This window comes from Nanorana parkeri, unplaced genomic scaffold, assembly GCF_000935625.1.
Source record: "Nanorana parkeri isolate BGI_ZX_2015 unplaced genomic scaffold, ASM93562v1 scaffold237, whole genome shotgun sequence".
In the NCBI taxonomy this organism is placed as follows: domain Eukaryota; kingdom Metazoa; phylum Chordata; class Amphibia; order Anura; family Dicroglossidae; genus Nanorana; species Nanorana parkeri.
In genome coordinates this window covers 500,584-512,282 of record NW_017306505.1, presented here as the reverse complement: position 1 = coordinate 512,282, position 11,699 = coordinate 500,584, and the positions used below count along the sequence as shown (strand labels likewise).

Genomic DNA, 11,699 nt, shown 5'->3' with positions numbered 1-11,699 from the left:
ATATAGTGTATGAGGAGGAGGGGGGGGGTTTATAATGTAATATAGTAGTTATTGTGTGTGGGCAGGAAGGGGGGATGAGGAGGTGTATAATTCCAGGGTGAGGGGTTGTATTATGAATCGGGGGGTATAATCATCTCTAACTGGCGTCCAATCACTGACAGAGGACAGTAACCCGGCGTCCAATCACTGACAGAGGACAGTAACCGGCATTGTGTTGTTTCCTTATTTCAGGTTTTGGAGAATTACTCAGACGCACCGATGACCCCAAAACAGATCCTGAATGTGATTGAGGCCGAGGGGCTGAAAGAGACAAAGTGAGTGTAATGTCCGTCCCCCTCCGATCAGATCCAGGAGCATAATGCGCAGGGGTCGGCTTCAGGGGTGTGGAGATTTAAAAAAAAAAACTACTTGTCCAAAGACTGAAGCGGGGGGCCGGTCTATTTGTGATCCCCGGAATATTCGTTACCAAAACTTTATTCACAACCGGAATTCTGGGCACAGGGCGGCACTGGATGCCAGTATGGGGTACAGCTAGTGCACCCGTATGGGGGGGGTTGGCCAGATTTGAGCGGGTAATTCAATGTGCATGGTGCGTGATAGAGAGCGCTGCTGCCCGGCTACCACAATTTGGCGCACAGTGGAATGGAAATTTTTCAATTTTTAAATGTATCGCTCTTTTATTGTTTATTTTTAATTTTTCTTTTTTTTTATCACTCCTTTTTATTTACTTTTATAATTATTGGTTGTTATTATTATATCACTAATGTGTTCTTTTCTTTCCTTCCTATATAATAATCATCGTCACCTACAGAAGGTAAGGAGGAGCGCACTGAGTGAGCTGTACAACTCTTAGGTCTACGGTGTATGTTTGTCCGTCCCTAGCCACCCCCTCCCCACTTTGACTGCAGGAGTCATTGCTGGGGTAACTCATGGTGTCTGGTCACATGACCAGCTGCCCTGGCACTGGCCATGTGATCTCTGCCGGAGCATAAGGATCTGAATCCACACTGGTACATAGTGTCCATTAGGTGGATTTACATAATTTAGTGCCCAGCTACAGAGGTCTCTGCAATGAACATGAGGAATGACATGCCAAGGCACACGGACTGTTGCTCTGTTATGTACATGCGCCCGGCCCTTTCAGGCCAGGTGGTGCGGGCACGGCCACCCATGATTCCAATGTTGGAATTGCCTGAATTTCTAACGCTCTATGGCCAGGTTCAGTGTGGAGGTTGCTCTTGCCTGGCTACTTATCCAATAGCTGCAGGACTCCATGCTTGTCCCATGTCAGGTGACGGGTACTGAGGCCGGAGACAGCCAGGGAAGTAGCATGTTCAGCCTGTTATATAACAAAGTGTGTGGCGGTGACAACCTCGAGCTGTTTGTTTTCATTTCCTGCGCACGGTGAACTGACGTGCGTCTCTTTTGTGCTGCAGCGGATCGTCCCCACTTGCTTGCCTGAACACCATGTTACATTCTAACTCCAGAACCCGAGAGGCTCTTTTCTACAAGCTCCCAGGACGGATCAGCCTGTTCACCATGAAGGTGAGTGTGGGCTGTGGTGACCCTGGGTACATTGGGGGGGGGCAGCATATCGGAGATGCGCAGCTGAAGTCACATGCAGAGCTTGAAGGTGGTGGAAAATGCTTTGCTGACCCGATTGTCCATCCCTTCTATCGCAGAAGAATGCAGTGCAGTGGTCTCGTGTTGTGTCGCTGCCTGAAGATGGGGACACAGAAGACACAGCGGATGAGGAGAGCAGCCAATGGAGCGAGAGCAACGCAGGCAATGCAGGTAAGTGTGCCACGCTGGGCAGGGTACCGGTACTTAAAGACAGTACAGGGTCTCTTTATCTGCACAAGAGCAATACTTCCAGAGCCAGACCTCCTTGTATTATCGCTGGTCACTTCTTGTCTTCACAGTGGAGTCCTCCGGAAGTGCGTCCTCTTCCCAAGAGTCTCACGTCAGGGAAACCAGGTCTCTGGTGCAGGTAATGGTGCTGTGCCAGGTGCGGGGGATATTTAGGGGTGCTGTTCTTTCTCTGTGACCCTGAGGTGCTCATCCCGTAGGTCAATAAGCAGAAAAGAAGAAGCGGAGTTCTGATGCCTCGTGTCGTTCTGACGCCTCTGAAAGTCAACGGGGCCCATTTACCGTCAACCTCGGGTGAGAGTTTGGTTTGGGTGCACACAATATACCTTTTTAGCTGTGTGTAGCGGTCATTACATGTTCCTTTCAGTATTTGTTGGCATTTCGTGGATATATTTACCACAAAGGTCACTAGCTGATGTTGTTTACCATTGATTGGGGGCATCAGTAGTGACACCTACCTGCCATAGTCCTGCCTGTGTACCCACCCTGTGGATGTGTGTCTGTGTTGATTATAGGAATGATTAAAAATCTATCATGGATGGTGGTAGCTCCTCGTAAATTGCTGGAGCTGGTGTGCGGGGCCTCGTAAGGGGCTGGAGCCGGTGTGCGGAGCCTCGTAAAGGGCTGGAGCCGGTGTGCGAGGCCTCGTAAAGGGCAGGCCCCGTGTGCGGGGCCTCGTGAAGGGCTGGAGCCGGTGTGCGAGGCCTCGTAAAGGGCAGGCCCCGTGTGCGGGGCCTCGTGAAGGGCTGGAGCCGGTGTGCGAGGCCTCGTAAAGGGCAGGCCCCGTGTGCGGGGCCTCGTGAAGGGCTGGAGCCGGTGTGCGAGGCCTCGTAAAGGGCAGGCCCCGTGTGCGGGGCCTCGTGAAGGGCTGGAGCCGGTGTGCGAGGCCTCGTAAAGGGCAGGCCCCGTGTGCGGGGCCTCGTGAAGGGCTGGAGCCGGTGTGCGAGGCCTCGTAAAGGGCAGGCCCCGTGTGCGGGGCCTCGTGAAGGGCTGGAGCCGGTGTGCGAGGCCTCGTAAAGGGCAGGCCCCGTGTGCGGGGCCTCGTGAAGGGCTGGAGCCGGTGTGCGAGGCCTCGTAAAGGGCAGGCCCCGTGTGCGGGGCCTCGTGAAGGGCTGGAGCCGGTGTGCGAGGCCTCGTAAAGGGCAGGCCCCGTGTGCGGGGCCTCGTGAAGGGCTGGAGCCGGTGTGCGAGGCCTCGTAAAGGGCAGGCCCCGTGTGCGGGGCCTCGTGAAGGGCTGGAGCCGGTGTGCGAGGCCTCGTAAAGGGCAGGCCCCGTGTGCGGGGCCTCGTGAAGGGCTGGAGCCGGTGTGCGAGGCCTCGTAAAGGGCAGGCCCCGTGTGCGGGGCCTCGTGAAGGGCTGGAGCCGGTGTGCGAGGCCTCGTAAAGGGCAGGCCCCGTGTGCGGGGCCTCGTGAAGGGCTGGAGCCGGTGTGCGAGGCCTCGTAAAGGGCAGGCCCCGTGTGCGGGGCCTCGTGAAGGGCTGGAGCCGGTGTGCGAGGCCTCGTAAAGGGCAGGCCCCGTGTGCGGGGCCTCGTGAAGGGCTGGAGCCGGTGTGCGAGGCCTCGTAAAGGGCAGGCCCCGTGTGCGGGGCCTCGTGAAGGGCTGGAGCCGGTGTGCGAGGCCTCGTAAAGGGCAGGCCCCGTGTGCGGGGCCTCGTGAAGGGCTGGAGCCGGTGTGCGAGGCCTCGTAAAGGGCAGGCCCCGTGTGCGGGGCCTCGTGAAGGGCTGGAGCCGGTGTGCGAGGCCTCGTAAAGGGCAGGCCCCGTGTGCGGGGCCTCGTGAAGGGCTGGAGCCGGTGTGCGAGGCCTCGTAAAGGGCAGGCCCCGTGTGCGGGGCCTCGTGAAGGGCTGGAGCCGGTGTGCGAGGCCTCGTAAAGGGCAGGCCCCGTGTGCGGGGCCTCGTGAAGGGCTGGAGCCGGTGTGCGAGGCCTCGTAAAGGGCAGGCCCCGTGTGCGGGGCCTCGTGAAGGGCTGGAGCCGGTGTGCGAGGCCTCGTAAAGGGCAGGCCCCGTGTGCGGGGCCTCGTGAAGGGCTGGAGCCGGTGTGCGAGGCCTCGTAAAGGGCAGGCCCCGTGTGCGGGGCCTCGTGAAGGGCTGGAGCCGGTGTGCGAGGCCTCGTAAAGGGCAGGCCCCGTGTGCGGGGCCTCGTGAAGGGCTGGAGCCGGTGTGCGAGGCCTCGTAAAGGGCAGGCCCCGTGTGCGGGGCCTCGTGAAGGGCTGGAGCCGGTGTGCGAGGCCTCGTAAAGGGCAGGCCCCGTGTGCGGGGCCTCGTGAAGGGCTGGAGCCGGTGTGCGAGGCCTCGTAAAGGGCAGGCCCCGTGTGCGGGGCCTCGTGAAGGGCTGGGGCCGGTGTGCGGAGCCTCGTAAAGGGCTGGGGCCGGTGTGCGGGGCCTTGTAAAGGGCTGGAGCCGGTGTGCCGACATGGGAACTTGCTGCAGACATCTCACCAATAGTCTGCAAGAGATAGAGGAGACCGTAGTTTAAATGGTTTGCTCCACCCAATAATACGGTTTCCATTTTTGGTAAATGCTGAAGATAAACCCATTGGTAGTCTCCTCTGTCTTTTAGGGACTCTGTTGCCGAGTTCCCAGGTCTGCAGTGCCCATTATGAGGGGCTCCCACCATTTCTGCTTGGTGTTCTGTTCTGTTCTAGAAAACATAACGGGGGAGAACAAACTCAGAACTTCCATTGGGCCTAACAGGCCCCGCCTCATAACTGGAAGATGTTGGAGGACTAACCCTTTGAACTTCGGGCTTCACTGACCCTTTAGCCCTCTCAGCTGTAGGCCATCGTGGTTGAATCCTTATGGCTGATGATGTCACACTTTGGTGTGTCATCTGTCTCAGAGTGATCTCTACTTAAGCCAGCTGTGACCACTTGAAGTAGAACTTTGACCTCCCATTAAAAGATAAGCCACGGCGCCTAATTGTTGTGTTTTCTCTTGGTCCTCTTGTAATATTCCATTAAGCCCCCCAGTGAAGTCCACCTAATGATGGGGTGGCAACAATGCCGCACTGCTCTTATTTTCCCAGCGTGAGACACAAATGAAGGATTTGTCTGGGTCAGGGGAGGTAAAGGAAGTTTTGTGTTAGTTATGTGGCTTGTAGAGTCATACATGAGCCTATAGTGACACATTAGGTATTTGATAACGCTGTCTGATGTTCTCCATTGTGTCTCAGGCTTGTCTGTTCGTCGTGCAGAGGGCGAGTCCTCCAGTAACCGAACCATAGGGAGCAATTTGACCTTTCACAGACGTGCAGCACTGAGTGGAAACTCCACGCGTCATCTCAGAAGTATGAAGAGTTCCCCGGTAACAGGTACAGCGGAAACTTTTTTGCTGTTGCGACAAAACTGTGTTTTCCACTGCAGTGAAATGAGAGCGCAGCTTAAAGGACGTCTTCTGTCTTCTTGTCGCAGGGCAAGTGAAGAAGAACAAAGAAGAAGAGATTGATTTCGAAACCCCGGGTTCCATTCTTGTGAACACCAACCTTCGCGCACTGATCAACGTCCGGACGTTTAATGCGCTCCCACACAATCTTCAACAGCAGCTGCTCCTCCTACTCCCGGAGGTGGACAGACAGGTAATCGGCATCACTCCTGTACACGGGGTCTCCATAATACATTTCCGCATTAGCAATCCTGTGGGGGCGGAAGCGTTCGCATCTATACTTCTCCTGTCCCTTACCCAAGGAGATGGTGGTGGCACGCTCAGCGAGATCTGAAAATGCTGAGTATCCGAAATCAGGAGCATCTTCTCGTAAAATTTGGGATACTTGGCATTCTCCAGGGTCTCCCTAGCACAATGGTGAGGTCACCCTGGTCTGGGTGGTGTGGGAGGAATCCGGGGGTAAGCTAAGTGTAGCTATTTATTCCCCCTCCCTCCATAGTCTATAACAAAGAGACAATGTACACAAGTACTGTCGATTGGCTTTAACATCACTGCATGTGTTTTTCTTTAGGTCACTCCAGACGGACAGATGAAGATGAGTGGCAGTGCCCTAAATAATGAGTTCTTTGCCCACGCCTGTCAGAGATGGAGGGAGAGGCTGGCAGATGGTAGGTTATTTGCATGCTCTGCCATAAACTGTCCACAGCTGCATATTTGGTTATGGACGCCGGCAGAGAGAGGAGGGGACGTTCACCCGGCTGGATGAGGTATACCTCATCCCGCCGGGTCCCCATCTCTCTCCTGACACTCTCGGTCCATGGCAGAGTGCCCGACTTTAGAGGGGGTGACACCAAAATGACAGTCATTTTTGTTGTCACCCCTCCAATGGTGTTACCCAGGTGCGGGGCCGCACCCCCCTTGTGACGCCACAGGCCACCGTTAAAGTGAACCTGTTGCTGTGGCATGCACAGGAAAAGGAAAGTGTTCCTGTAAGCCTATTTTGTGCAGTATCATGTTGGAGAATAGGGGTGCAGCAGCACCCCTGTCTGCACCATAAGTCCTTTCAATCGTTTCCGTTACTTCTCAATTGTCAACTAAAAAATCCGGGCATTCAAAACACTTTGGGTTCATTTGTCAGGCCTGAAACGTAGCCTGGTGTTGTACTTCATTGCCAGCTGGACCAGTCACGTTGGTTCGGCAGGGGTATTGAGACCCTCCTAAAGACCGGCGGAGGTGGGAAGGGCAGTAAGATGGTACCTGCTCTCCCGGAGTCCCTCTACCTGCACAAAGCTGACAACCTCTCTCTTGTCCTATGTTGAGGTCTTGGTAAGTCGCTGTCTTTCCCTGCAGGTGAATTTACACCAGAGATGCAGCTGCGAATGAGACAAGAGATGGGCAAAGAGAAGAAGGTGGAAGATTGGAAGGAGAAGTTTTTCGAGGACTTTTATGGGCAGAAGTAAGTAGCTGTTGGCATGATCATTTGGGGACAGAGTCAGTAGGTCATCTATACGTTCCCCACCTGCTTTTTCTAACGTTCATTAGGTGACCGTTGCGGGTCCTCATTTGAAATCAGTTGCTGCATTTAGAAGAGTGGAATGAATGATTCTGTAGACCTGTTTATATGGACTGTTCTGAAACTAAAGAGTAATGCTTGTATTTTGTTGTAGACTTGGACTGTCTCAGGATCCAGGTTCAGACCCAGACGAGAAATGCAACCAACCTGACTCCACATGTGAAGCTCTACAGAGGACCAGCCCGGTGCCTATTCACGTTGAAGAATCCCTTCCAGAGATTCGGGGCAGACTGCGGCGGAGCCTGTGCAGAAACAGAGAGAGATTGCAGCAAACCCTTCCAATGGCTTCTAAAGCAAAAATCTCCTCCTCTCCTCCTCCTGCTCCTCCCAAGGCAGCCGAGGATGCCAGCCCAGCTTCCGAGAACAGACTGTCCCCCGCGGAGGCCGTAAACCTTCCATCCACTTCTGACCGGGTCCCAGAGCTTCATCCCGAGAACTGCGAGCAGAAAAGGAAGATCGCCGATCCCGAGAGCTCCAGCGCCTCCTTCGAGAAGAAGCCGCGAATGGAACAGCGTCAGTCCTTTCGTAACACAATTACAAGTGTTCACCCAGAAAAGCCACAGCCCACCAAAGAAGAACCAAAAGTCCCCCCAATCCGGGTATGATGACGTCCTTTGTGTCTGTTATATGTTTGGTGTGGGTGGAGCTCTGCTGCAGTGTATAAATTAGGGCTGCGCTGATACCGATACTGGTATCGGTGCCGATACCGAGTATTTGGGCGAGTACTCGTAATTGCCCAAATGCTCCGATGCCTAGCCCGATACTTCCTGTATCAGGAAGCCGGGCAGCGAGAGAGTGTGACGAGAGAGCATGGAGCCATCTTCCCGGCCAATCAGGAAGCCGGGCAGTGTGTAATGACGCAGTGCCGGTTTTCTGATTGGCCGGGAAGACGGCTACATGCTCTCTCATCACAAGGGAGCATGGAGCCGGCTTCCTAGCTAATCAGGAAGCCGGGCGCCGCGTCATTACACGGCGCCCGGCTTCCATGATTGGTCAGCAAGCCGGCTCCATGCTTTCTTGTCGCATGGGGACGGCTTCCTTGCTAATCGGGAAGCCGGGTGGCGAGTCTTTACAAACCGCCTGGCTTCCTGAATGGGACTTCGGGTACTTATTTTTTTCGGTACTCGCCGATACCGAATGCTATCAGTACCGAAATACTGGTATCGGTGCATCCCTAGTGTAAATGTTCTAAAGACAGTAGGATACCCACAAAGGGTCCAATTCCAGTGCAGGTAACTAGTTTAAAGGGAACCAGTCATGAAGGAAAGAACATGCCCTGTGGAGGTCTCTTACAAGAGCTGTGACTTCTGGTCTCCTGCTGGAGAATATTGGTATTGCAGGGCAGCTATAGGATGCAGTCGGTTTGTATCCAGGGCCCTGCATGTATATTGTGGAGCTGCAGACTACAAAATGTTGTGGTGGACAGTGTCACAGTCCTTCACAGAAACATTTTTACCTAACTCAGCTAGTCTTAGGATTGACACAGGCACATGATGCAGTTTTTGATAGTTGTGGATGATGTTGCTGGACCTTTTGATTTAACTGTCTTCCCTTACCTTGCAGATCCAGCTTTCTCGCATCAAACCTCCCTGGGTGGTTAAAGGTCTGCCAGCTTACCAGATCTGTCCCCGGATCATCCCAAACCCTGATCCCCCTGGGTGCCAACTTACTCCCTGCTCACCTGCTGACAGTCAGACCAGTGGCCATGACCTCCAGACTTCCATCGGTGGTGGCGGGGGTCCGGGGGGAGGTCACAGCGACAGGGAGAAGAGCAGCTGGTCCAGGGACTCCAAAAGGAGGAGATCAGCAAAGGGAAGCCATGGAAAGAAGCCAGCAGATTGCTGCAGAACACAATTACTGCCGTCCGCTATAGTGAGGGACTCGGCAGACAAACCTCAAGTTCCTCGAGTCAAAATCACTTGGACAAACAGTTCTCCAGAGACAAAAGAGCATGGCCTCTCTGGCACAACGGTGACCAAAGAGTGGCACGTCAACGAGGTGGTCTCTGGCGAGGTCGGCTCTGGTGCCCCATCTTTGGATTACTGTAAGGGTGAGACTCCTGATAAAGCTGCAAATATCTGTGATAAGGAGGATCCTATGGATGTCAAAGGGGGAGAAAATGTCAGAGTTGGCCGGCCGGCTTCCGTTCTAGTCGGGGATTCCATGGGTCAAGGGAACTTTGGACAATCCGAAACCGTGTCCTGTGTTCTCGGCGATGTGTCCAATACTTTTCAGAACAGAATTAAGCTTGTCAACTCAAGCTCAACCGAAAAGGATTCTTCTGACAAAAATAGTGAAAGTGTCATGGAGTCCTCACAACCAGACCTCCAAGAGGCCACAAATCCACCCGCTGTTGAATCACAGCCGGCCAGCACCTCAACCGACAACGAACATTGGGACTGTGCTACCGGTACTGAACCAGGTCCTTGTAAGTCCATCAACATATCGCATGTTCTGGATGTACGGGAGTCTGACTTGTGGGACGGTGCGGAACAAAATCAGACACCCAAGTTGATGGGGTCTCCTCGCTCGCCGTCATGTGCTCCTGTCCAAACCACTGATGTCTCTTCCCTGCAAACGGACTTGAACTTTGAAAACAAGGTTGAAGATGCTTTACCTCCCAACGGCCTCAACGAGTGTCTCAAGGGTTCTTTGCCCCTGGCCGATCCTGCCGGTGACGTTCCCAAGGAACAAGTGTCGGAGTGTCCCACCTTAATCTCCAAAGATGCATATTTGTGGGCAAACGCGAGTGAAGAGCCGCCAAGGTCTTGCTCGCGCCCCGGCGTCCCAGCTTTCGAAGCGTTATTCCCGGAAGAAGGGGTGATAAATAAAAGGGGCGCATTAAAGGTCGAGAAGCATAGTTCTCATAGTATTGGTCTTTCTACCGACTCGGGACTCTTCCAGGGAGACGCAAAGCTGCGAAGAGGCCAAAGCGGGGGCGTGAAGCAGAAGCGCTCGCTGGCCAACTACGCCGAGCCCGTCGGCAAGGAACCTTTGCTCTTGGATATGCCGTTCGGCCCGTTTCCGAAGGAGGTCGATCTCCACGTCAAGCTGCCGATGGATTTGCTGTCGCTACCGCCGCCGGGCAAATTGAAACAAACTTTATTCGGCAAGCTGTCGAAGCAAGCGCAGGATGTGGCGTCCTACTGCTACTCGACCGGGGTGCGCCTCTCCTCCTTTCCCGGGGAGTACGCCGTCACTGGCGAGGCCTCCTTGTCTGTGGAAGTCTTCGCCGAGCACGATAGCGGGGAGCACGTGTCGGTGCACTACTCCTGCAGCTTTAAAGCCATGACCGTTTGCGAAGGGTGCGGAGCGTTCTGTCACATCGACTGCATAGGCCCCTCCAAGCTTTGTGTTTTGTGCCTTGTCATAAGATAGTAAAAAGGTCGCCGGGGGGACGTTCAATAGTACATTGTCTGTATTTTCATAACCTCGGAGCCCGGAGGTGATTTAATACGTATTATGCTTCATTTTGTTAGAGACTAAACCGCTGATGATTATTATTATTATTCAGCTCTTCTTGTGATACAGATCCCGTTGAAGAGGCAGTAATGCGAAAGAGCTAGGAACCGAGGTGGCGTTCCTCTTCGTTCTTGGACATAAGTTCTGTAGGACCGGTCTCGTTTCATGTTGTAGTCTATACCAGGGGTGGGCAACCTCGGTCCTCCACCTGTGGTGCTATTGCATGACTCGGTCACCCACAAGCATGTCTCCCAGAGGCATAGGCCTGCTGGGAGTTGTAGTTTTGCCACGGCTGGAGTTTGCCTAACCCCGGTCTATAGGATCTCGACAGAGCCGTTTGGGAGACGTAGAAAGTCAGATTGTTGATGAGCAATAAGAAAAGGTTTCTGGGTACAGGACCATGAGGTCCCCCTGGGTGTAGAAGGATGATGAATATGTTGGCTTCCATGCCTGCTTTTTAAGATAGTATGTTTATTTTTTTTTGGGGGGTGCAGGTTAGTGAGCCTCCTTTGCATTATCTTGTGCAGAGGTTTTGCTTCAAGGATAGAAAAGATGACTACAGATGTTTGTGGGTCATGACCCAATGCTCTGTCTTCTCAAAGCTTCTTGTTGGTGTGACTCACAATTTGGGCGACTTTGATGCCCTACTGAGCACATGACCGGGCAGAGCAGTGAAGGCACAGGCTTGGTTAGTAAGGATTATGGTGTTTGGAGGAAAGAACAACTGGAAGAGTGTATGATGAGGGTCAACACAAAGTCCCGGCTCTCACTTCAGAGGTGCCTCTGCATAGAGAGTCGGGGTTCCTGTTGCTGAAGGAGGCTCTGCACTGACGGTCGGGGTTCCTGTTGCTGAAGGAGCCTCTGCACTGACGGTCGGGGGTTCCTGTTGCTGAAGGAGCCTCTGCATTGACGGTCGGGGGTTCCTGTTGCTGAAGGAGCCTCTGCACTGACGGTCGGGGTTCCTGTTGCTGAAGGAGCCTCTGCACTGACGGTCGGGGTTCCTGCTGCAAACAAACTGCACAGGAACATGTTTTGATGAATAGCGAGCTGATAAAGTTTCGAGGTGTTGAGCTCTGTTAATCACTTAGGTCCCTGGTGGTGGTGGTGGTGGAGGGTTTAGAGGCTCCACTTTTGCGCCTGGTTTTTGGTATTCAGCCACACGGCGTTTCCGTCTACCACGATTAGACTTTGTGGTGCATGCAGCCCTCCCGGTCTCTGCGGGCTGTGCACAGTATTGAAAAAGTTTATTGTATTTTGGCAGTCACTCTTGAAGCATTACTGCCTCTTCAACCCTCCCCAAGTACAGTTCAAGCTGTGTGGGGGGGGGCGCTTCCCCGGCCGTATGTGTGACGGCAGGGATCACGGTCAGTGTTCAGGGGGGGGGGCTTGGGGGGGGCCGGGGGGGGGGGAGTGT

General features: G+C 54.1%; 1 protein-coding gene across 1 annotated transcript in view; it reads left to right on the top strand.

The window, feature by feature from the left end:
* The window catches only part of ASXL1 (additional sex combs like 1, transcriptional regulator), a 10,667-nt gene extending 462 nt beyond the window's left edge, over window positions 1-10,205 (top strand). The window contains exons 2-13 of the mRNA XM_018556374.1: window positions 232-314; window positions 812-814; window positions 1,437-1,545; window positions 1,683-1,794; window positions 1,923-1,990; window positions 2,070-2,163; window positions 5,042-5,179; window positions 5,280-5,443; window positions 5,822-5,918; window positions 6,601-6,706; window positions 6,918-7,422; window positions 8,387-10,205. Coding sequence (XP_018411876.1) covers window positions 232-314; window positions 812-814; window positions 1,437-1,545; window positions 1,683-1,794; window positions 1,923-1,990; window positions 2,070-2,163; window positions 5,042-5,179; window positions 5,280-5,443; window positions 5,822-5,918; window positions 6,601-6,706; window positions 6,918-7,422; window positions 8,387-10,201 — 3,294 coding nt within the window. The 3' untranslated portion in view covers window positions 10,202-10,205. The remainder of the gene's footprint in view (window positions 1-231; window positions 315-811; window positions 815-1,436; window positions 1,546-1,682; window positions 1,795-1,922; window positions 1,991-2,069; window positions 2,164-5,041; window positions 5,180-5,279; window positions 5,444-5,821; window positions 5,919-6,600; window positions 6,707-6,917; window positions 7,423-8,386) is intronic.
* The last annotated feature ends 1,494 nt before the right edge of the window (window positions 10,206-11,699 follow it).